This window comes from Melanaphis sacchari, unplaced genomic scaffold, assembly GCF_002803265.2.
Source record: "Melanaphis sacchari strain LSU unplaced genomic scaffold, SCAv2.0 Contig24_pilon_pilon, whole genome shotgun sequence".
In the NCBI taxonomy this organism is placed as follows: Eukaryota; Metazoa; Arthropoda; class Insecta; order Hemiptera; family Aphididae; genus Melanaphis; species Melanaphis sacchari.
In genome coordinates, this window is record NW_020271125.1 from 3,956 (window position 1) to 28,375 (window position 24,420).

The window sequence follows — 24,420 nt, forward strand, 5'->3', positions numbered from 1 at the left end:
CTTAAGGCTTTAACTGTTATAAGTACAGAATAACCAAGATAGTTATTATTCTTTATATAACTACCTTGAGAATTAAGTATTAGCTCTACTGATAATAAATGTTAACAGGTAAAAAAAAATAAACATTAACATTTTAAATAAATAGCTAGCTGGGGTTGTTATAATTAAATTGTCTCTGTGATAGTTAAAGGTTTATATTGAAAAAACTAATTCATTGGTTTTAATTAAAATTTTTATTTCAAAATGGTTTTCAGTTTTGACATCATATATTTATGTCATGTAATAAGTATTAAGTTCTACCATTTCCAGTTTCCACCTCTCTAGTATAATCTTAAAAATTAGAAAGACTAATATTACTCAACTACTTACGTGTGTTTAATATTAACATTATTAACAATTGACAGTTTTACCCATTTAATATATAAATATTCTGTGATTCTGTGTCGTGTGTGTTTACTTCCTAATCGGATTGATATGAAATTGTTATCATTTTTAAACAGTTATATTCTGTGTTGGATTATACAAATTAAATAGTGAATAGTGATACGAATGATACGATTTACATCACAGTTTACTTTCGATTTTCAAATGTAAAAATCAAATCAAAACGTTGTGTGTACCATCATATAGAGTATAGATTATACCTATCACTTAAAGTATGCAATACTCATTTTTAAATAAAAGACTTTGCGCATTTAGCATTAAATTATGCCAAAAAGGTCAGATAATATGTGCGAGACTGCTAAATACTGCGCAACGTCGAAACGTTGTCAGTTGTATTTTCATTTTTTAACACAGTAATAGATAGCTTAGCACAATTCGTTAAGTAAATCGATTATGGTACTATCTACCTACTTAAATAATTAATTAACCGTTTTTATATATTACATATTCATGAGAACTTATATTTCAAAATAATAATAGCATACAATCGTGAACTTTTTTCAATTTTTTTATTTTAACGTATTTCAGATTTACCATGTATTTGGATACAGATGATCTAGTGACGTCCAGTATAATTGCATTTCTAGTTGCAATTGTAGTGTTTGTTTTTAGTATTAAAGCGTTCAGATGGTTGTTTCCTGAAAGTGATGTAGCTGACAAAGGTTTGTCATCTCATGTATGGGTCGAAAAACCATCCTACATATTGAGTGTAAGTATTATTCAATCAGTTTGAGTTTATTTCTAACATAATGTATTAAATTAAGGTTTAAAAACAAATTACTGATAATTATTTATTTATAGGATCCAAATGCATGTATTGTATGTGAAACATTAACGCATGGATCTAAAGTTCGATATTGTGATAATTGTGAGATTTTCGTTGACTTAGGCTGTGTTAAAAAAGCTAACAAAATAATATGTTGTAAGATATTAAGTACTAATAGACCACCTAAGACATTTATGCACCACTGGAACAAATGTAATTAATTTAATAATTTAATATAGTTATTTTAATACTATTAAGATATTATTAATTATTTAACTTTTTTTTTGTTATAGCTCTGTTAATTGATGTTATATGCTGTGTTTGTTCCTTGGACGATGACACTGATAGTACTCTTGGACATTTTTTTCAATGTCTATGGTGCAGGAGATTTTTACATGACAATTGTATATCCAAATTTATTCAGGTATCAGTTACTTTTTATTTTTTTAATCACCCTTCTTAATGTTTACAATTATTAAATTAAAAGCTCAATAATATGTATATTTTTATTTAATCATTGAGAGATGTACCTATGCTACATTTATACTGCTAATCATACCTAATTCAAGTAATATAACTATAGTCAAAATTTCAAGTAGATTTTTAAATAAAATTATCGCATCAAAAAGTTCCTCATTGAAACATTAATAATAAATCATAGTTAATTTTTTTGTTATAATAGTTATGTTTTTTTTTTTTTTTAATTATAATTTGTTTTTAGAAATGTGATTTTGGAATATATCGTAAATATATCATTCCACCATTTTGTATAAAAACAAATAATCGATTTAAAAACATATCCAAACAAACAATTGAAAAAGTTATTCATCCTGGTTGGGAAAACTGGACACCATTAATTATATTCGGTAAGTAGTTATATAAAAAAAATTTAATTTATTTTTAAAATATATTTATGTAATATTTTAGCAAATAAGAAATCTGGTAATAATGATGGAACTTTAATTATTTCACATTTCCGGCGTCTACTAAATCCTATACAGGTATATGATGTTATTGATTGCCCTCCAGAAAAAGCTTTGGATTGGTTAAAAACCACACAGCTAGAATGTGTTTTCGTTTTGGTTGCTGGAGGTGATGGTACAGTAGCTGGTGTATTAAACAGCATTCATAATTTACAGCTAAAAGTATATCCAGCATTATTAAATCAATGATAAATACATATTTTAATAATCAAATGAATATTTTCAGGTAGATCCCGCTGTAGGTATTATACCACTTGGTACAGGCAATGATTTGTCTAGGGTGTTAGGATGGGGAACTTCCTATTCAGATTCTGATTGCTCTGGAATAATGGATTCTCTTGATAACATTTCAGTTATTAAATTAGATAGGTCAATTTTATTTTTTTAAACTTTATCATGAAAGAGATATTAACCAAGACTAATGATGATTATTTTTTACTAGATGGAAAGTAAATATTTTGTCAGATGTGTTGAAAAAGATAAGGTTAACAAACACTATCACTATGTACAACTACTTGGGAATCGGTTTAGACGCTCAAATAACATTGGATTTTCATCGTACTAGAAAGTCACCATTATATTTATTCAATAGTACACTGTTGAATAAAATGATATATGTGGGGTGTGGTACACAACAATTTTTAGAACATCAGTGTCAGGGTCTGCATAATATGATTGAGTTATACATGGATGAGAAAAGAATACATTTACCAGATATTGAATCTATTGTAATTGTGAATATTGAATCTTGGGGTGCTGGTGTAAATTTATGGAAATTGGGAGCTAATGATGATAATGAGTTTGGTGCACAGTTTATTGATGATGGACGTTTAGAAGTACTTGGCATACGATCTTCCATACATATTGCACAGTTAAAAATGGGAATTGCTGAACCTATTAGAATTGGTCAAGCATCTATGATCAGAGTAAGTTAAATGTTAATATTTGTATACAATTGATAAATTTATATTGTTTACTTATCAATTATCATAAACATTTTATGATTGACAGGTTAAATTATTACAAAAGTTACCAGTTCAGGTTGACGGTGAACCTTGGCTTCAACCAAAATGTGAATTTGTTCTTAAGCGGTGTAACCAAGCTACAGTTTTGAAGTTAACAAATACGATAATTTAACAAAGTAAAATAATTGCTTAAATTATTATTATTTATATTTCACTGTCCATTGACTTAAGGAAGGCTTTTAAGAACATTAATAGCTAGCGTTCATAACAGTATCTCACATATTGCACATTTCAGTTGTATAACTATTTATTATTTAATTATTTTTAATAATTCAAGTTGATGGCATCTTGTCTGATTTTGAAATATTTAAGATTGGAACTTACCTAAAAACTCAAATCATTTATGGTAATATTTATCTAAATAATTTTTAATTTTGCAAACATATGTTCTTAGAACATTATCACGTTATACAACCTCGCACAACTATTTCACTGTGCAAATAGATATTTATTTTTTTTATTTATAGGCATTTTTTTATTTTTATTAAATCGTTAAAAGGTTAAAATTATGAACATAAATATAATTTTAATGCCATTTAAGATAAATAAACTCATAACTAATGATATCTGCTATTGCTTATACTACTCATATTATAAATTATAGCAATATAATACTGTAAATTGTGCTTATCACATTCCTATATTTAAAAGAACTTATTGAATATTGATTACCTAAACTTTTTTAAATACTTAACTATTGTCTACTATTACTTTCCTACATTTTAAAATGATGTAAGAATAAAAAAAATGTTACAAAAGTATAATACGATAAACTATTTTATGCTCACAAAGACTAAATATGTATACTTTTATTATATATAATGTATATTATAAATAACTAAATGTATAAAAATATAGTGTAATTTATTATGTTAACAATTTTGTACAGAAGTAGGAATTTTTTATTTTTTATTTATTGCTATTAAAAATAGTTTATTTGTAAATTAGCGTTTTAAATCCATGTAAAATAATGAATTTACCTTCATACAAAGCTTAATAATATTATTTAATTATTTGTTTATTAAAAAAAAAATACCTGATTGTTATGAACTTATTGTTTACTTTAGATATCCTGTGATTTATGATTATTTTTAATGGCTGTTGAATTTTAAATACTATGTTATTATTGCATGTTTTGTTTGATTGTACACATTTTTTTAATAAAATAAATAGACAAGTTATTGTTAGTTGATTTTTATTTACAATATATAAATTAATTTTATACAAATGGTAGGCATTGAATCATATCACTTCACAGTAGCTCATAAAACATTTAAAATACTTAATGATTTTATCTGACAGTGCTTGAATTCAATGTTAACTTGAGACCATTGTCGGCTAATTTGTACAAATAAGACACGTCATCTATATGATAAAATGATTCATGTGTAGTGATCCTCATAGTGCCTGTTGCTGTGTTTGAAAACCCTGTGACCAATGGCGCCAGTGCCACCCTGGTGTCAGCTAGATGCGACACGGCAGATGCTAATCTTTTAGCTGATTCGTCTGTCTTGTGTTTCCAACAGGCAAATACAAGGCAAAGGCGGGGTTGGTGCTTGGCGAACACCAGGAATCCAACAATGTCCTCAAACTTTTCACCTAACAGCAACAGCGAACTAATGTCGTCCACCACCATGTAAACAATACCGGTGGGGTACTTTTCCAACAGGTCTTGCGCGCATTTGACCAAATTTTCGACGGACACGGCGGACTCGATGAACGTGAATCGCTTCTGATTGTACATCGACAACAGGTTGTAATGGAACTTCAGGCCTATGTTCTGGTAATGACCGTACGTGTCTCGGACACCAACCATGCACACGGGTCTGTCGGTCTTGGTGAACACGTACCACATGTAAAACGATAGGATCACATCCGACTTGGCAGTGTCTGTCTCCTCGATGCACACGATCCGCCGGTCCGACATGTCGGGTCTGAGCACCAACTGTAATTGTTCTAATACGTCCACGTTGGACATGGCGTTGGCGATTAGACGGCGTAGTGAACAGCGGACACCAATCGGTATCCTAAGCCTAGTAAGTACTAAGTAGCTACTAACTCGCAATTTTCGTTTAAGTTTCCCGCAATTGGGAAGTTAGAACGCGTGGATAATCAACTGTTATTATTATTTACTATGATGGCATGGGCACAGATTCACCGATTTCGATAACAACTGATAACAGCGAACCTGATAAGATTATTTTATTATAAGAATAAAATATAAAAATCTAATGCCTATTTGCTTAATACCTTAGATAAAATCCAAAATCCCAATTCCTGCTTTGGTCTTTGTTCTCCTTCTCCTAATCTTCATCAAATAAATAAAAATCAGTTTTGTCGTTTTGTGATTTTTTGAAAAATGTAAAAATGTGAATGAGAATTTTGTTTTTTATTAAATAAAACCTTATTCATTTGGTTTTTAATTGATGAAGTTAGGTTTTCATCATTTTAATTTAATTCATTGATCATACTTTAATATTTTGTTTTGTAGGTAATACTTTATCAGTTATCACTATTGGTGCAGCTAGGATGGTGCAAAAGCATCTCCAGAACCCATTGTTTTTTTAGGTCTAATTATCATTATATTATTTAATCAGATGCTCTCTCAACATTACTCTATGAAAATTTTACAGGCTGTAGGCCCACAAGCCACAAAGTCACAGAGTATTAATTAATTATTATTCTATCTAGTATCGACTATTGAGACATTGAGTACTCGCGAGGGACCAATGGCCAATCTATCTAGTGTAGATATCTGTAAATACTTCATCAATTCTGTGCTACAAAATACTAACACATTATAGAAAAAAATAAAAATATAAAATATGGATAATACAATAATTATTTATTAATTAATTTATAATAATTATAGGTATATGAGTATAGAGATGTTGGATTTGATTACTTGTAAGTTGAGAAGCTTGAAATTAAGCACTTCGGAGTCGGAGTGTTCGGAACATGCACCTGTAAACCAATAGCAATAAAATCAGTAGGATTTATGCTTACTGCTTAGAACTTTAGAAGTTCAAATTTCGGATTCGGTGAGAATAATAATATGTTTATCTATTCTGTGATAACAAACTCGTTTCCAGCCGTGGAGCTTGCTGAATTTACTTTTATTTTTAAATTCGCTTATCGTATGACTTATTTGACCTTGGATTATCACATTTTGCCCTTCACCCCCCTTTACGCTTTTTTGAACGATACACCAGCAATCGACAACACTTTGTTGAAGTGTTAATGTCAAATGCTTAAACCAAATCACTGATGAAGTAGGTATACGTCCCCCCACGGCCGAAACGAATATTAATGTGTTAATCATGACCGGAACCCGAGAGGAAAGTTGATAGTTAGTTCATGTAAGGACGACTGGGAACAACAAGTCATTCATAGAATTTTGGTTTTCGACTACGTCTGTCTCGTTTTTTCCCGGTAAGGGTTTCTACTGTTGGTAAACTGAACATTATTTTTTAGGATTTTCATTCGAGTTAATATTTTTGAATTTTGTTGTCACCTTGACACTAAGCATTGAATAAATTACCGACAGAGAGGTCGGCTAACGACTTTGATGATTACTTGTTTAACGTCCATTAAGAATATGTAGAATTATTATAATCGAGTTGCAGTAATATTTACTGTTAAATTTGATCATTTTTTTTATCTATATGTGAATATTTTTGTACTTTCATCAGGTCGTGTTTTGCAAAACAGTTAAAATGGCAACCAACGATAAAAGTAAAAAGCTTTCACGATGGTATTTTGGTGGTCTTGGTTCGGCTGGTGCTGCATGTTGTACACATCCATTGGACTTGCTCAAGGTAAATATTAAATGGGTATTAATGACTGGATTAACTATTTTTAAACTGATACACAGGTACATTTACAAACACAACAAGAAGGAAAAATTTCTGTCAGCCGTTTAGCAATGAAAATCATCAGAGAACAAGGTGTATTCTCGCTATATACGGGTATTTCAGCATCATTGTGTCGACAACTGTCATATTCAACTGTGCGATTTGGAATATATGAGGTATTGCATTAAAGTGCTTGTTGACCTCTACAGTTTGTTATGAATTGTATTTTATTTTAGGTTGGAAAACAAGGAATGACCAAACCTGGTGAAAATATTCCATTCTATAAGACAGTGATGTTGGCTTCTGCTGCTGGGGCGGCTGGTGGGTTTGTTGGAACCCCAGCTGATATGATTAATGTACGAATGCAGAATGATGTAAAGTTACCACTGGAAAAACGCAGAAAGTATGGATGTCACGAAATATTAACATTTTATTTATTTAGTATTCACATTGTATTAACAGAGCTTTGGTGTGCGTATATTTATTAGTTTAACATGAAACCTTCACAATTTGAATCCATTTGATTTATGCATTGAAAAAATCAAAGTTTAGATGTCAATATTCAATCCAATACATGAATATTTATGAAAAACTCTGAATACAGAAAGTATAATTTATTGAGATGAGATATAATATATGTGAAACAGTATATGCTTGAACAGTTCAGTTAAACCTCATCAACATCACATCTTAATGTTTTATTTTAATAAAGTAAAAAATTAATTTTAATACAGTTTAATGGTTTTAGTTACAAACATGCTTTTGATGGTTTTATACGTGTTTGGCGAGAAGAAGGGTTTACCAGATTATTTTCGGGCGCATCAACAGCTACAATGCGTGCTGTTCTAATGACTGTTGGACAGTTATCATTCTATGATCAAGTGAAACAATTATTATTATCATCTGGATACTTCGGCGACAACTCTACTACACACTTTTTATCTAGTCTTACTGCTGTAAGTGAAATACAATTTAAATTTTTTTTTTGATGCAATTTTCATTATTTACCAAATTTTTAGGGTGCTGTTGCAACAACCTTAACTCAACCTTTGGATGTGTTAAAAACTCGAGCAATGAATGCTAAACCAGGCGAATTTTCAGTATGTTTTAATTGAATAATAAAAATGTCTAATGATACATATGTTTTTAATTTAAACTGAATTCATTTTTTAGGGTACACTCGATTTAGTTAGATATACTGCCAAGCTTGGACCGATGGGTTTTTTTAAGGTAAAATTATTACTCCTGTAAAATGTTTTTGATTATATATTTTTATTTTTGTTCAGGGTTATGTTCCAGCATTTGTAAGATTGGCTCCGCAAACAATTCTTACGTTTGTCTTCTTGGAACAATTACGATTAAACTTTGGTTACTATAAAGCATAATTCATCACGATAACAAAACCTTAGCCCATATAATCAATATTACATGCTATATTTTCATTGAATTTTCATACATAAACAAAATATATTCTTCATAGATACTTCACATGCAATATATATTAGAAGCCAATATTATTTTTATGAATTCTTAAATAGTATTTTGGAGGGGGCTGAATGATTATTTATATTTAAGCAGTAAACAGTGTTCATTTATTATATTTTTTATATCTCATATAACTAACATGTTTAAATGACTTATAGACTTTGTAACTAAAGCAATACGTTTTGCCACAAAATCAAAATGTTTGTTTTTTAAACTTATAATATTAAGAACAATTTTTATGGATACATATTATTACGATATAAACATAGTAAAATTGTGATATTTTAATTTTATTGATTAGTATTAATTTTCTTAAAAATTAATAACTTATTAAATAAATTAGTATCACATTTTTATTGTATATTTAAAGATTATCTGGTATATGTTTCTAAAATTAATGGTGTATACTTTAAATAATTTCTGAACTTCCATAAGATGCCAAATTTTTATTTGTTAATTTATGTTAACATTCCTGAAGTCTTTTAGTATAATTAGAGTTTTTTGTTACCATAACATAATAATATAGGTTAAAGGAATAATTAATTTTTAATTTGGGTCCAACTTAAGTATACAATAAAATTATAAAAATTCATTAATAATGGACCCTAAATATCTTTAATTTCCTTTATTAGAAGTTGTAATATTTTGTATTTTTTAAAACTAACAGTTATTATTCTTGTCGTTATTATTATTATTATTATTATATATATATTTTTTTTTTTGTTAATTATGTCTAAGTTAAGAAATATTAACATTCCTTCAAAAAAAAAAAAAAATGTTTTTTGAGAAGTATACGATTTTTTTTTTAAACCATAAAATGTTTAAATTTTTATGTGAAATATTAGTCAAACTATAAATTTATTTTTAGTGACAAGTTTACTAATTACCAAGTAGACCAATTTCACACAATTTAATACAATAACCTTAAAATATTGAAAAACTATTGTATTTTATTTATTTCTCAGGAACTGTTAATCATTGTTTTAGATTTATATAGTGCTATAATTTATGTGAATGATTATAGTTTTTATTTTTCTGATGTGAAATATTGTAATTTTATTATTTTGGAATGTGATTCATTAAACTTACTTTTATTGTTATACGTTTGAATTAAAATACTTATTACAGTAATTTCATTAAAAGTAAAAATTCAAGTTTATTCAATGTGTTTTACTAACAAATATTGATCATATATTTATTTCTGTTGCCTCTTTCAATTTTTAGTTATGCTAAAAAAAATTTTGTGTTTACTAATGTTATTTAATTAAATTTCAAATAATTAGTATATATTTATGAATTATTTTTATTGAATTTGTTTAAAAAAAAACTAAGAATTAGCTATGTGTATCAAAAAAAAAATGCTGTGTCAAGAAAAATATGTTTACTTCTGTCTATAATTATAATACCTAAAAAATAATCATATAATTTTATTATTATTGTTATTATAAATATTAAGACATAAGTTTATATTTTTTGAACATAGCACAACATGGCCAAAATGGTTTTTAATTTTTATGAAATATAAATTTTCATTTAAATTACCTACTTAAACTCCTTAAAATCCTGTGACATGTTAGCTGGGTACTTACCTGTTAAATTGATATATTACCTATATTATTAAATGTCCTATTTGTAAGATATGTGTGGCCAGATTTATATCATTATTCATGAACGCTAGGCCTTGAGTAATTTTGGGGCTACATTGTCTAATTCACCATAAACATAATAGTTGCTAATTCATCATACCTACTTATTTATACTAATTACGGTACCTATTTTATTTTTTAGCGGTTTCAAAGTGCTATAGTGTATTATGCATTTATGTGTAATAATCTTATTTTATTCACGTAGGTAAATAATATTATAATTTAAAAATTGCGCTTAACAATGTTATACAGCGGTTCTCAGCCTTGTTACATCCACGCGTACTACCTACATCCTACACGGTTTGAAAATTTTCATCTACCACTTGATTAAATGACCTTTATTTTTATTTATCAAAAATATATACGTTTATTTTACATGTATGGAATTTTACTTTATCAGGAACTACGCAACTGTGATGTTATAAGCTTGTTTAATGCACAAAAATAAAATAAAATATATCCATATGATTGTTATTGTAATGATTATGGTTTACTTCAACGGGACAATTGGTGTTATTCTCAACGAACGACTACGTCACTGACATCAATATCGGTCTCCATGTGTGTAGTTTTAAGTCTTAATTTGATTTTCAGCGTTTAACTTATTTTATATTTATTATTTGTGTACAATTTGTGGGAAAATACAAATGTGACACAAAATGGATTAAAAATTTTAAAGCTTGTATGGGCAACGTTGATCAAAAAACGTTTTATTGTTTCACGTCCAGTCTAAAAATTTGTGATATTTTTGGTTTCAGAGTTGTTTTTGGAACAGAGTCACTGTTTCGGTTAACACATGTTTCTTTTGCCAAAATGTCATCTGGAATGTTCTATGTACATAATCTTCTTCAAAAAGGTTTATAATCCATTTCATTCTTAAGTTACCCTTAGAAAAATAATGGGAAATGTTGGATTTTAGCGATTGTAGATATTCCAAAATGTCTGTATTTATAATTGGATTTGACTGAATTCGTTGTTTACCCAAAATTTGTTTAGTGTTTAGATTTCCGCGCAGTCGTTATATATATATAACCAGCTAATATAAAATTAACCAATAATATTTAATGTGAATAAATGACCTACTCAATTTTTTTTTTTTTTTTTTTATAGAGGATTAGGGAAATTTTCTTCGTGTAACACCTATGAAGAGCTTTCCATACACCACTAGTGAAAGCAAAATTATTGTTTACCTGCGGCGAATCCGCTGAACAGTAGCAAGAACGTTTTATGAATATTGCAACTCACAAGTTTCACGTTCGAAATAATGATGTAGGTATTATATAGATCGGTACTTCGTACCTGCAGTATATTATAGACTCCGATTATATCACTGCAATTCCCAGGACGACTATTATTCAAATTCGAATATTGTATTATTTATTGTCCAAAACATGTAATATAGATATAGATATCGATATATAGATTCAGATAATAAAATGTGTAGGTATAATAAGTTTAGAGATATTATTAAAATGGTATGAGAAATGATTGGATACAATTTAAGGAGACAAGTAGGAACTATTTATAGATTGATGTAATGTTATAGGTAGTCGGGTAGTTTTGGTGCAAATAGGCAGGGGGCTTGGGTGCCCCATTTAAAAACTACTACTTAGAGCACTTGGTAGTATCTACTAAACTTATATCGTTTTTAGAAAATAATTTATCGATGGGAAGGGTTGAAATCCTTACAAAAGTTTTGGACTATTTCCACCTGTGCCAGGTATTTATAATACCTATTTAACATAATAATATTGTACACAAATCGATTTAAAAACATTAAATACCTATATATTTTGTTGATCGTATATTTAAAAAATATTAAGTAAATTCAATTTAATCCTAGTGGTATTTTGCTAACCATACAAAAACAAAAACAAAATTTGTTTTTTTACGTATACGTTACAAGCTTATATAATCATAACTAACAATAATATGATAAAATAAATAAATAAATATATATATATATAAAAGATTTTACCTATGGGTTTATAAATTAGTACTTACTATGGGCTATGGCCAATTGATAGGTTCAATATCGATCGATCGTGATATGAATAAAGGCAATTATCTATATTTTCGTAGACGAATTTGCGAACTTATATATAATCAAAAATTTAAATATACACGTATTTATTATTAGCGTATTCAATGATTAATTTATAAAAGAATATACCTACCATAATTTCAAAAATATTTAACAATAGGTCTTGAAATATTAAAAAGTTTACTAAATTATGTTTTGATTTTTTTATCGACATTTTTTGCAAGGTGCTAATTTTGAAAGCAAGCTATTGCATTGCAAACTATGTATACAATTTTCATAGTATGAACATTGAACATGGTCTAGAATTGTCATCCGTATGGATATATAAATATTTATGTATTACATCGATGTATTGAAAAAAAAATGTCAGTAGGTAGTAGGTACCTACCTATATTACACGATACGCGACATCTGTACGGTATAACCTATAACCATGTTATTTTTGTTTATGTTTTAGACGTGAACGAGTGGACGGGAAGAATCGATAAACCTCATTTAAAGCGATTGGAAATCGGCGGAAACAGCACAGAAGCCGGAACGGGCGATGGAATTTCGTCTCTGGAGTGTGGAACGACAACCGATTGATTGATGGGCGGCAAACTTCCTAGGTCCTTTTCCCAGTCGAAGCCAGCCGCCAAGCTCTCGTTGCTGTAACAAATAAATAATGGCGAATGCGTATTAACATGATATTATACATTGATTCAGAGGCGCAGAAGTACCCTATATAATATGCAGATTTATGTCATGACATGTTAGATTATGTTTTGTAGGTTTGAAATTTCATCACAACATTCAGAACATTCACCCACGACAACCACCCACTCAGCCAATTATAAGTCATAATCCAGATACGATCTCATAATTGTCCAATTGACAATTCATGAAAATATTAAAATAAATTGATTTCGACGCTATTGAACAAACAGTATTGTTAGGAAAACGGTTTTGTCACATAGAGTTCGAAAATAATAAAAATACGACTTCATATCATGCTAATTTATGTGTTTATATAAGATGACCTTATAGTGGTATATGTAAAATATAATATGTGTACACAAAACGATTCATCTAAAATGATTACTCCCTTTTTTCCTTAGTTAAGAAATTCCGTTTATTGAAATTTTAAGTAGATATATTTAAGGATCATTTGTTTAAATTTGTTATAGATACGCTTAAATTTTTTTTGCTATTTGAAAAATGTCTTGGTGTTATATAAACTTTTTTTTTAATGAAGAATTAACCATTTTGATTGTAAATTTCTAAAGAAGTGAAAATTTAAGATGTAGATACATTTAAATCAAAATAATTTGAATAAATAGTTTTTAAGTTATTAACATAAATATACTAAAAATAATAATCTGATTGTCGGTAGGTAGTAGTGTAATACTACTTACCTATCTACATAGCGGGTTAACAAAAATTTATCATTTATTTTGTTTGTTTATTATTCTTAGAAAATGTTTACAAAATATATTTTAATGTTAATATAGATTAATATTAATTCATTTTCTTATAATTCTTAGATAGTATGTACGAAGTTAAGTATCACAAAAACTACTTGCTTGAATTTCGATATGATGACAGTTTCAAAAGACTTAGCTGCTTACAATTTAAAGGAAAAAGGGGATTATGATTTGTGAAAAAGAAGTTGGGATCGCCACAGCGCACTTCTTTAATAGTATAAAAAAATCCAAGTACCTACCTATTAGATAATATATTCAACAATTTAAAAAATCAAAATTTAAATCAAATCATTAATAAAGGAAAAAAAAGAGTGAATTTATTATTTAGTGAATAATCTCGTGTACACTATAGATACCTCGAAGTTGTGCATAGTCTCGATTCCGGCGTAATCGGTTGACCAGTTCCATTTTCGGTATACGTCCCATTTTTGTCTGGCTGGTCGTCAATGGTTGCTTTTTCGAAACTGCAATTTAAGTAACACGTAGTACACTAGTAGTACATACTCAAAACATGTATGTATTAGTATTTCTGTAATATTGCTGTTTATAATACAATTTTACACAATCTTACACTAAGTTATGACAACTATTCAAGATGAGTAATTTAGTATAACTAGCATTAGCGAGTAAAATGCTAACTATAGGACAAGACATTTTACACTTCATAAGACAAATAGTATATAACTTAAGATGACCGCGAATAACTATATTATAATCAGGGTCTCTATTTAAGGAGATATATTCAGCGTCTACATCAATTTTTTTCAAAAATGTTTAACTTTATTGAAAATATTATTTTTACATAACTTATTCATGTCTTTGTAAAACATAATTTTTGAAATATTATCTATGATATTTTTATAATTCTAAATCGTTATAATTTTAAGCTCCTATACTTTTTTTACATTAAAATATTAACTTTCTATTACTACTCATTTTAAATAAATTATAAGTTTTTACGATTTAATTACAGTGAATAAATAAATATTTAAATTTAAAAATTATATTATTTCAATTATTGCTGTATTTGTATAGGCATTTATTAAAACATTGATACCTAACTATTTATTAATTTAAATTTTAGACAAATCATTTTATTTATTTAATGATTATTCATTACACTGTTTCATGTTTTATATTTATTGGCTGATTATCAATTGCATTAATTTTTTCTATAGTATAAGAATGAACTTGATGTGTATTTGTGTTCATAATTATTTTTAATTAAAAAAATATATCAATGTTTGAGATTCAAACAAAAAACCGATTAGGTAGCTCATAACTGTAATTATCTACGGTGATTCCAATACAAGAGGCGTTCACTATCTATAAAGTTAAAACAGGAAGCAATTTAAGTAACCGTTAAGAAAAAAGATTAGCGTGAGACAATTCAAATGAGTTTGGTGAAACGCAGTCAACGTGCGCTACGGCTATAGGCTCTAACATTGATTTTAAATACTGTTTAAAATTATTTTAAATAGTTGTTTCTGTTTGAATCTAACGATGATAACAGTCAGGCACGTATACAGGGGGTTTAGACGTCCCTATAGGGAGTCTCCCTAAATTTTTTTTGCGCACATGCTTAACAACAGTGTATCTACCTCTTGTCAATTGACTGTATGGTAGGCGTTAATGGTATGGTGTTTACATCCGTATTGTAAGAGTTGGCGTGTATTTCTTGCTGATACGATCGATACAGCTCTTTCAAGTCGGTCGGCAACGGCACGTTTTGACCTAAAAAAATCAGAAATTTTGAAATCTTCAGTTGCACCAAACCATTTTCTACGTCTTATTGACGTACCGTACAATTAAGATGCGCTATAATGGCTATTACATATACAAGTTAAAACATATTTTGAAATGCATATTGCACGTATTAACAGAGGTAATTTATATAGTATTTATTATTTATTAATGTAATTATAAATGTATATTATTGGTATGTATAACAAAAGGTATTTCTAACTTCCAATTTTACAATTTTTAATTCATCATAATTTTTAGATATATTTAGCGTTTAATAATTTTATCCAATTATACAGGTATTGACGTATTATGGTAATTCTTAAACTTTTTAACTGAGTGTTCTCCTTTTGAACAAGTAATTAATATTATGGTGAAATTATTTTTGGGCCAGGTGTTATAAGATTTACATAGGACGATGATCGATGATAAATAACTAAAATAACTCTTAGTGGATGAACATGAAAATAGTTAAGGTATAATTAAACATCACAGTTCTAGTGTTCTCTTTATAAAAATCATTTAACACGAATATATGTAATATCAAAAAAAATTTCAATTTTAATCTTATAACTTTTTTTTTTGTATTTATTTTCAAAATAGTAAGTATTTATATAAAATACTTAAAGGTAATTATTTTAATTCACTTTCGCGTCTTCAACCTTTCAGCAGGTCCAACCAAAAGTACACCTCGACCCCGAACACATTGTATATTATTAAAATACCATATACCTTCGATAATCTGCCGCTGTTTCGTGATGATGTCATCGGTAATGCGTTGTTGACGGTGCATCTTGTGTAACAGATCTCCTCTGCGGCGCAGCTCGTACGATTCGACTAGCCGTTCACCCTGTAACGCCATTTTGTCGGCTTCCAATTCGTGCACGCGACATATTAACGAGAGCAGCTCGCGTTCTGTCTCAGAATCCAAACGTTTAGGAAGATTCTAGGGACAAAAAATAAGTTTTTTCAAATTATATTTTCGATTTTCTTCGAACACCAATGAGAGTTTATCGCTCGTATATTACATTTTCTAGGGCCACTGCTTGTTGTCTAACGGTGTCCAGTTCGCTAACGGTCTTAGACCTGAGTGCCACGTACCTTTCCTGTTCGTGTTCAATGTAACTTAGATCTGACCACGCTTGGTGCATGTTTAGCTGGTCGTTGTCGAAAGAATCGGTGTCTGTATAATGTATACATAATGTATTATATTATATTGCTGTTCCAATAATTATATTTAAATATGTTTTACGATACAGACATACAGTATAGCCACATATACGGCTATACTAGATAGGTATATTACACATATACCGTATCCCCATATCCATATGTATATGCTATATATATATTATATATAGAAAGCAGCAAAGATTGGGGATTAACTATTAAGTTAAAAAATCTTATTAACTTAACAATTAAATTAGTTTAATTGAATGATGCAGTAACTATTAGTTTTATTCAGATAAGTTACTGATAATTAATTTATAGTTGATCATTGAGTGTTAGAGTAGTTTAACTAACAAAAAAAAAAAATTCTGATAAATTATGAAACATGACTTATTTTAAAATAAACAGTTAATTTTAAGAATAAAGTGGGCCAAAATGCCATATCAAATTTTTTTAAATCAATTGTTGTATGCTTTTCAAATATGTAATGTACTCGTATCCTGCTAGCTCACTTGACGTATTATTAGAACTCTTGGTGTTCGGCCTTCGCTGGCTGCTGGTTCGCCGGCAGTAAAGTTTATTGTTTCTCGACTCCCATTGGCTGATTATTTGGTGTTGCCGTTCGGCTTCTACGCCCAGCGACAACAGGTGTCCATCGATATCCATCAACTTTCGCCTGTAATATTTGCGTAGTTGTTATTAACGAAAATTGGTTGTGGAGTTATCTGGAGCGACTTAAAGTTTAGTACAATCGCAAAGGACTTTAAGTGGAGATTTTTGCACGAGAAGACGTTGCTGTGAAGTGTTTGTCTTTACAACTTTACTGTGAGTTAATTTTTTATTGCTGTACACATGGGACTTGATTTAATATTAAAAAAAATTACATATAAAAAATTTAAGAAAATATTGTGCTTAGGGATGAATTTTCTAACTCTAAAATCAGCTATGTGTTTACCTAACTGGTGTACATATAGGTACTCTACCTGAGCTTCATTTGTTCGCGGAACGTGCCCACAATCTGGTCCCTTATCTGGTTTACAGGCGTGTCACTGTGCTGGCCACTCGAAGATTTTGCCCGGCCCTCATCCAGTTTTGTCCTCAGCCGAGAGATTTCGTTGCGCAGGTCTGATATAACCGATCTGTACTGATTCACCTGAAACGACACGTTTAAAACGTTTCGCTCGACTTTGTGCGAGATTCCACTGGCTCTGCGAAAAATTACAAGTGAGCTTTATTAACACATGTACAGCCGTATCGCTGAATTTCAGAGATTCAAATAATAATGACATAAACATTTAAAAGTATAGCTATAGTAAATCTTAAAAATATATAAATGTTTTAAGTATTGTTAATGCCTATATTTGATTATTTGTAAATATGAACACGGTGGTCAGTATGTACTATGTATATTGGCTATATTACCACTACCAATATGGCAAGTAAATGAGTTTTATTACAATAGTATTCACGTTTACTATAAAAATAAAAGGAGAAAGATGTTCTAAAAACATAGAAAAATCTCTTTAAAAATCGAATATGCAATGAAATATGAAATAAAAATATTATTAAAATAATCAGTATCACTTAAAATATATTTTCCACTTACTAAGAGTTTACGTTTCATAACATCTGCAGAAAGAAGATGCGATGCGCATCAATATCGTGGATTCATATATTATTTTAATTTAATATTATGGTTCATACAAGATTATAAAAACTAACAAGGGTATTTGGTGTCTTGAATTCTAGAGTCGATACACAAAAGATACGACACTAAACATTGTATAGAATAGTGTATACCTAAGGAATGTTTGTTATAAACTTACAGCTCATAATAGTCAGTGAAAAGTAAAAACTATTGTTTTTAATTAAATTTTCCTCTCTGCTTCATACAACGATAATGATATGGTATTGAGATTAACTGTTAGTCTACGCATGTTTTCGAGGGACTTATAAAAGTAAGCTTTACAACGTTAAATATTTTTAATTAATTATTGCAAAATAATGTTTATATAATATCATATATAGAACTGAAACAATAATACAAATAGTAAAATACGTATTATTATATTAATCACCTAGCGGCGTAGATCAAGGTGTTTCTGGTCTCATCCTTGTGCGACGTTGCTGAGCTAACGTGTGCGATCATGACAGTCCGACAATTTCCGCTTAAGGACTCACGAAGCAACCGGGTGAGTTTGCTGTCCCGGTAGTTGACGAATCGCGGGTTCGTGCCTCCACTCAGGGCGTTTATGCAGTTTCCCAAGGCCAGCAGAGACCTGTTGATGTGCGCCCCTTCTTTTAGTCGTTTTCCTCGATTCTGAAATCCGTCAAATCATTTATATTATTGTACATTTATATATATTATCTTTACACTGATACTGAAAACTATAATTGAAGAAGTGTGATAAATTGATATGTCGTTACATATAAAAAAAAGTTCTTGACATTTTGGAGTGGTAGCCGGTAGGGAATTTACGAAGTGTACGTCGTATTAAATTCGGTGAATATTGCCTGGTCGTATCGCAACTCATCATTACGTCCACGTACCTTAGTGAAGCTAGCTCTCTCCGAGCCCGCCAGGTCGATCATGAACAACCTGCCTTGCCGCACGGCCGTTGCTGTCCTGGATGCCTTGCACACCGTCACGCTGAGCAGCGCGTGACTCCTGGAAGACGTTTTGTTCACACCCGTCGGCTCCACCGTCCTCTGCCGGTTGCCTTGGTGCAGCAGCCCCATCACCTCGTCAATAGATACTACTACAACTTCCGACAGTCCGGTCACTTGTATGTTACGATTTCTGGACGTGTCTTCGCGAAGCTCTAGAAAACCCGACGCCGGGTTTAAGAGGTCCCGGATATTCTCGTTGTATATTTCTAAATACGACATTTTTACCTGTGCACCCAAAGTTCTAATATTAGTAAATAACATATAATCAAATTATTAAAATCATTAATAACAAGTGTGGAAATCCTGTCGATGTGACGAGTGAGATTTTTCAAACGACACGCATCCAAATCGAATCAAAAGTTTTTGAAAAACGTATAAAACTCATCGTTATGCCTGCATATATTTGAAAATAAATCAACAGGTGCCTATGAAAATAAAAGTTAATGATGTGCATTGTACACGTGTTACTTTAAAAATGAAAAAAAAACAATTTCAAATAGGTGTCTACTACTCGAGCCTTGGAGCATCTATGCACTCATCGGTGACTAAAAAAACTTGGAATTTGGAACGTATGTCTTAATAATATTATTATAATGTGAACGTGTGACTAATCCGTCTTCACCTGATTAAAACGTTATTTATAATAATAATATTAAAGAGTATACGATTGTTAATGTGTTTATTATATTTTATGGATTTAAAGATTTATATAAACATTTTATTAATTAGTATTATCAATAAGTATTATTCAGATATCATAAACAAATTGTTTTGATTATAATTAATAAATAATTAACTTAAGTATATTCTAATACATATCCGTTGGTTATTATAGAACGGACAGCGAATAATATTTACAATATTCCATCGTTAAAATACCTACATTAAATCAATTAGACTGTGGGTAAATATAGTTTTAATTAGGGAATAGTTAAAAATTAATAATTATAAACGTTATAGGTAGCTATAGTGTATCATAACATTATTTGGCAAATTAATTAATAAATATACGCTTATAATAAATTAATTTATTAGAAGTTTCAGAAAACTGAAATCCATTTTATGTTCATTAAATTTGCATAGATACTCTTGATGTGATTTTTCAGTGGGTCAAATAATATAAACAATATGTGCTTAGGGTTTGAATTTAATGATTATGACATAAAATATCGAGTTTAATATTTTATTTGAAGGCTAAAATATTTCAAAAACGTTTTGCGCATGGAATACAATACACGTTAAGAATACATAAACAGGAATATTTTCTAAGACTATAAATTATGTTATGAAATGTTCAGAGGTCAGATTTTCAAGTATTTGTTAATATCGTATATATATATATGTAGCTTAAAGCTTAAACCAGATTTAGAAAGCTCAACGTATCAATGTGTCATGTTTTGTTCAACAACAAACTTTAGTATGTAGTCGACTCTCGGTAACTTAAATCGCAATTGCTCAAAATATTTGATATTTCAAATAAAACATTTTTCCTTCAAACATTATTGATTTTAAATGTCTCGAAGTTTCTATTAACTTGAAAATTTTCACCTTCAGCTTTGAGTTACCGATAGTCGATTGTATATTTTAGCAAATAATATCGCAACGTATAACATTCATAACGTATTTTATAGTATATACTTACGTTATATTAAATGCAATACATAGTAGTAAAATTAATTATACATTAAAAAAATATATACATAATATTATAATAAGGTATGTGTCTAATAGAAACTAATGGAAATCTGTTTCTCTTAATTTTCAAGATATTATATCAAAAAAACAATTTTTTCATATTTTTTTTTATTTTTTATTTTTTTGTACTTCTCAAGAAGAATTTTTTGAGTTATTTAACTTTGTGTAATAAAGATATCAGGTTCATAATAGGTTTGTAAGATACGGGGGCTTTATACAGTGGTTTAAAAAAAATTAGTAACTTATATTAATGTAATTTATAATTTGTAAAAATGGCCTTAATATAATAAATATAATATACAATGTTGCATCTAATTCATATTTTTGTAAAACTATAATATTTTTAAGGGCAAATATTATCTTTTGTAAAAGCACTTTAATAACCGAGTACCTAATACTATTCGTAATACGAATTTTGAATTAGTTTAAAAGACGTACTCGAAAAACGACGCGCGAGGTGATATTATTAATCGTTTTGTTCGCACTCACCGTGTACCGGTAAGCGTTTTTGCTCACTATGTCGAACAAATCGCTTATTGCTCGGACCATAATGCCCGTCTCTCCGCCGTGTCCAACCATCGTGTGTGTTTTTCCGCTGCCCGTCGCCCCGTACGCGAACACTGTGGCGTTAAAACCGACGAGTATGTCTTTCACCAAGCTTTTCGTCGTCTTTTCGTATACTTCATCCTAATCAAATTAAAAAAATATATACATTCATCGTTGTTTTAGCGGAATAACATCCGATCTCTACTATATAATATGATCTTTTATATTATTATATACGCGTTATTTACTATGTATATGAAAAAAAATGGTTTCGAGGTTTCGAGCATGTACAAGTGGCGTGGTATGATCGGTAAAAACGTAATAAATGATCATAGACGAACAACAATAAATTATCGGCTTTATCATGATTCATAATCATAATCATGACGCGTATATCTATATCATGCAAGAGTACGGCTTAAAATTTAAATAATCTATTGAAATCCGTTAAGGCGTTAAGATATTGAAGGTTTCATCGTGTTTTTTACCTGAGTTGAATCTTCGTCAAAAACTACATCGAACGCGTAACGTTTTTGTCCGGTCCTTTTTTGTCGAAGTACGTCATCTCTTTCTTTATCGGTTTCTTCGACAACGATAGTCTAATTAAACAATACAATTAAAGTTTTCACAAGTATCTTGATTACACGAGAAATTATATCTATTATGTTTTTTTATGTTACTGTATTAATATGCATATGTTATAACTTATAATATAGATACTAATACTATCTATATCGTCGCTATATTAATAAATACTATAAGTATATACACTGAGATGAAATTTTGATTGAGGAGCTATTCTTGTTAATTGTTTTATTCAAGTATATAATTTTCATAGCCCACATTGACACGGTTATAATACGTTCAAATTAGTTTAACTATGTAAATATATGTATATATATTTATAGATTATAGATAGGTATATATTAAGTCTTTAACATCTAGTAAAACATTTGTCGTATATCATATTATTGATATTGTACAATGATGTGTATACATATTTCAGTTGTACACGTATTTAATGTGTTTATTCTATTCGTTAGATACTTAAATTTCAAACATTGCAACTGTCATCTTCTTTAGTTCATAAAAATTTAAAATATAGTAAAAAAGCATAATACTTAGTAACAAAATAAAAAATGTTTAAATGGAGATATCAGGTACAATAAATGATTGACTTGTATTTTTAAATAAATAAAATAAAAGATCAATAGTTTTATTTGACAACTAAAAAAATTATTGTTTGTGTATAATAAGCTTGAGTATAGGTTGTATACTGATAATTTAATGAAAAGTAAAGCTATAGGTAGATAGGTACAATGTAAAAACCTGAAATAGTGAAATCATTACACAATAGCTATCGAATAATAAAATTATTAATTGTTATGTATCTATTTTTAATATTTTATCGAGGGTGGTGAATCAATAAATTGCAACATATATGATGTATACATTTCCAATTAGTTAGTATACATCATAAATATTTTTTTTTGGCTTATTTACTGGAATATCTGTAGCGAGGACTTTCAACGTATTGGATTGAGCGAACACCTTTACTCCAAGTGCATATTTTGTTTGGCTACAATCAGTTTATATTGCACCTATATACGTATATATGTATAATAGCAATCAAATATTGTCCGAAGGCATTTATGTTCAGATCAGGGCATACTGATATGACATAGGAGTAATATTTTATTTTTTCATTACGATTTAGGAAGGACAAGTATTTATTTACCAGCTAACTCTATATTTTGTATACAAGTATCTTTACGAAACGGTATAACAGACGTGCAACAATAAGTGGGTCCCGCGAGCAAAAGCCACACACACTGCATAATGTGACGGTGGCAACCGTATAAAATGCAATAATATATCTGTCAATATCGCTGCTCTGTACAACACGCGGTGTAAAGGTCATATCGACATCGGACTACCCGTTTCGTTTGTTCACGTAAATAAAATATTTGGCACAGGTGCCCGTTTCTTAATTGGATATGAATATTGTGTATAGAATGGTAATTCGTGGGCGTCACTGTCACTGAGCGGTACAAATGCGGATGGGTATAAAACGGATCATCCGGCCAGTGGTGAGTATCAGTCATTCGTCTGTCTTCAGTCGCATTCGTTCAACGCAGAAAATCGAGTAACTCACGAACAAAATCACCATGCAATTCCAAGTAAGTCGAATCATATAAGTTCTCCGTTAAAACGTTCGATTGTCGGAACATTTCGCGATCATACATTTAATATTTTTCATTCGTGTGTGTCTGGAAACACAACACAAAGCTATATGTTATATATCGTATATAACTTAATTTGTATAGTAGTTCTGATAAAAATCGAGTTGTAAATAATAATAATAATAATCAGTTAGTGTCCAATGCTCGGACGAATATATTGCTACATCAAGACGAGCTATAAATTCCAAAAAATCACACCTAATACACAAAACACCCTTATAAGAATTAATTATTTTTTGGCGTTACACTTAAGGCAATCAATTATTATATATTATTATTATTATTATTATTATTATTATTATTATTATTATATTATATTACATTATATATATATATTATTCTACTGTCATAGCAGGATTATAAATTTAATAAGTATTCAGTAGGTTAGTATATGATTGAAGGCGTAGCGATGACAAACGATGGTCAATATTAATTTCCATTTATTCGTGTTTCAGGTGACTTTCGCAGTACTCGCCGCGTTCATGTGCTTCGCCGCTGCCGCCCCCGCAACCGAAGAAGTCAAATCGTCGCCTTCGCCGTCCGCGGCCCAATCTGCCGCTTCGGGCACCGATCGTGACAAACGGTTCGTAGCCGTCGCTGCACCAGTCGTAGCCGCCACACCTTACGCCGCCGCACCTTACGT

At 29.6% G+C, this 24,420-nt stretch overlaps 4 protein-coding genes and 1 long non-coding RNA gene across 9 annotated transcripts in view; 3 read left to right on the forward strand and 2 right to left on the reverse strand.

The window, feature by feature from the left end:
• Positions 1 to 459: 459 nt before the first annotated feature.
• LOC112594946 (diacylglycerol kinase epsilon-like) lies at positions 460 to 3,481 on the forward strand. 5 transcript variants are annotated; one of them, XM_025339970.1, is made up of 9 exons: positions 460 to 840; positions 973 to 1,153; positions 1,246 to 1,423; positions 1,504 to 1,634; positions 1,932 to 2,076; positions 2,138 to 2,355; positions 2,420 to 2,562; positions 2,636 to 3,119; positions 3,205 to 3,481. In XM_025339970.1, the coding sequence occupies exons 2-9, from the start codon at positions 980 to 982 to the stop codon at positions 3,328 to 3,330; spliced, it is 1,599 nt and encodes a 532-aa protein (XP_025195755.1). In that variant the 5' UTR covers positions 460 to 840; positions 973 to 979; the 3' UTR covers positions 3,331 to 3,481. The 5 variants fall into 5 exon arrangements, with proteins under 5 accessions (XP_025195755.1, XP_025195757.1, XP_025195756.1 ...); XM_025339972.1 differs by having other exon boundaries at positions 460 to 826; XM_025339971.1 differs by having other exon boundaries at positions 460 to 821.
• A 915-nt stretch (positions 3,482 to 4,396) lies between these two features.
• LOC112594948 lies at positions 4,397 to 5,556 on the reverse strand. The gene is made up of 2 exons (XM_025339977.1): positions 5,469 to 5,556; positions 4,397 to 5,406 (listed from the first exon to the last, which is right to left on the reverse strand). The coding sequence occupies exon 2, from the start codon at positions 5,194 to 5,196 to the stop codon at positions 4,510 to 4,512; it is 687 nt and encodes a 228-aa protein (XP_025195762.1). The 5' UTR covers positions 5,197 to 5,406; positions 5,469 to 5,556; the 3' UTR covers positions 4,397 to 4,509.
• An 829-nt stretch (positions 5,557 to 6,385) lies between these two features.
• Positions 6,386 to 8,561, forward strand: LOC112594947 (mitochondrial dicarboxylate carrier). Its single transcript, XM_025339976.1, has 8 exons — positions 6,386 to 6,650; positions 6,911 to 7,036; positions 7,093 to 7,248; positions 7,309 to 7,475; positions 7,821 to 8,028; positions 8,092 to 8,172; positions 8,246 to 8,302; positions 8,359 to 8,561. The coding sequence occupies exons 2-8, from the start codon at positions 6,935 to 6,937 to the stop codon at positions 8,455 to 8,457; spliced, it is 870 nt and encodes a 289-aa protein (XP_025195761.1). The 5' UTR covers positions 6,386 to 6,650; positions 6,911 to 6,934; the 3' UTR covers positions 8,458 to 8,561.
• Positions 8,562 to 10,448: 1,887 nt separating this feature from the next.
• On the forward strand, positions 10,449 to 12,791 carry LOC112595003. Its single transcript, XR_003114682.1, has 3 exons — positions 10,449 to 11,059; positions 11,314 to 11,472; positions 12,705 to 12,791. It is a non-coding gene; the product is annotated as an uncharacterized LOC112595003 (long non-coding RNA).
• Positions 12,414 to 24,420, reverse strand: part of LOC112595000 (kinesin-like protein KIF19) — a 37,682-nt gene continuing 25,675 nt past the window's right edge. Inside the window, exons 3-13 of the mRNA XM_025340062.1 lie at positions 22,023 to 22,133; positions 21,478 to 21,675; positions 19,174 to 19,518; positions 18,702 to 18,943; positions 17,607 to 17,831; positions 17,136 to 17,299; positions 16,482 to 16,636; positions 16,186 to 16,399; positions 15,312 to 15,444; positions 14,067 to 14,174; positions 12,414 to 12,895 (exon numbers count right to left, since the gene is read on the reverse strand). Of these exons, the coding sequence (XP_025195847.1) occupies positions 12,739 to 12,895; positions 14,067 to 14,174; positions 15,312 to 15,444; positions 16,186 to 16,399; positions 16,482 to 16,636; positions 17,136 to 17,299; positions 17,607 to 17,831; positions 18,702 to 18,943; positions 19,174 to 19,518; positions 21,478 to 21,675; positions 22,023 to 22,133 (2,052 nt within the window). The 3' untranslated portion in view covers positions 12,414 to 12,738. The remainder of the gene's footprint in view (positions 12,896 to 14,066; positions 14,175 to 15,311; positions 15,445 to 16,185; positions 16,400 to 16,481; positions 16,637 to 17,135; positions 17,300 to 17,606; positions 17,832 to 18,701; positions 18,944 to 19,173; positions 19,519 to 21,477; positions 21,676 to 22,022; positions 22,134 to 24,420) is intronic.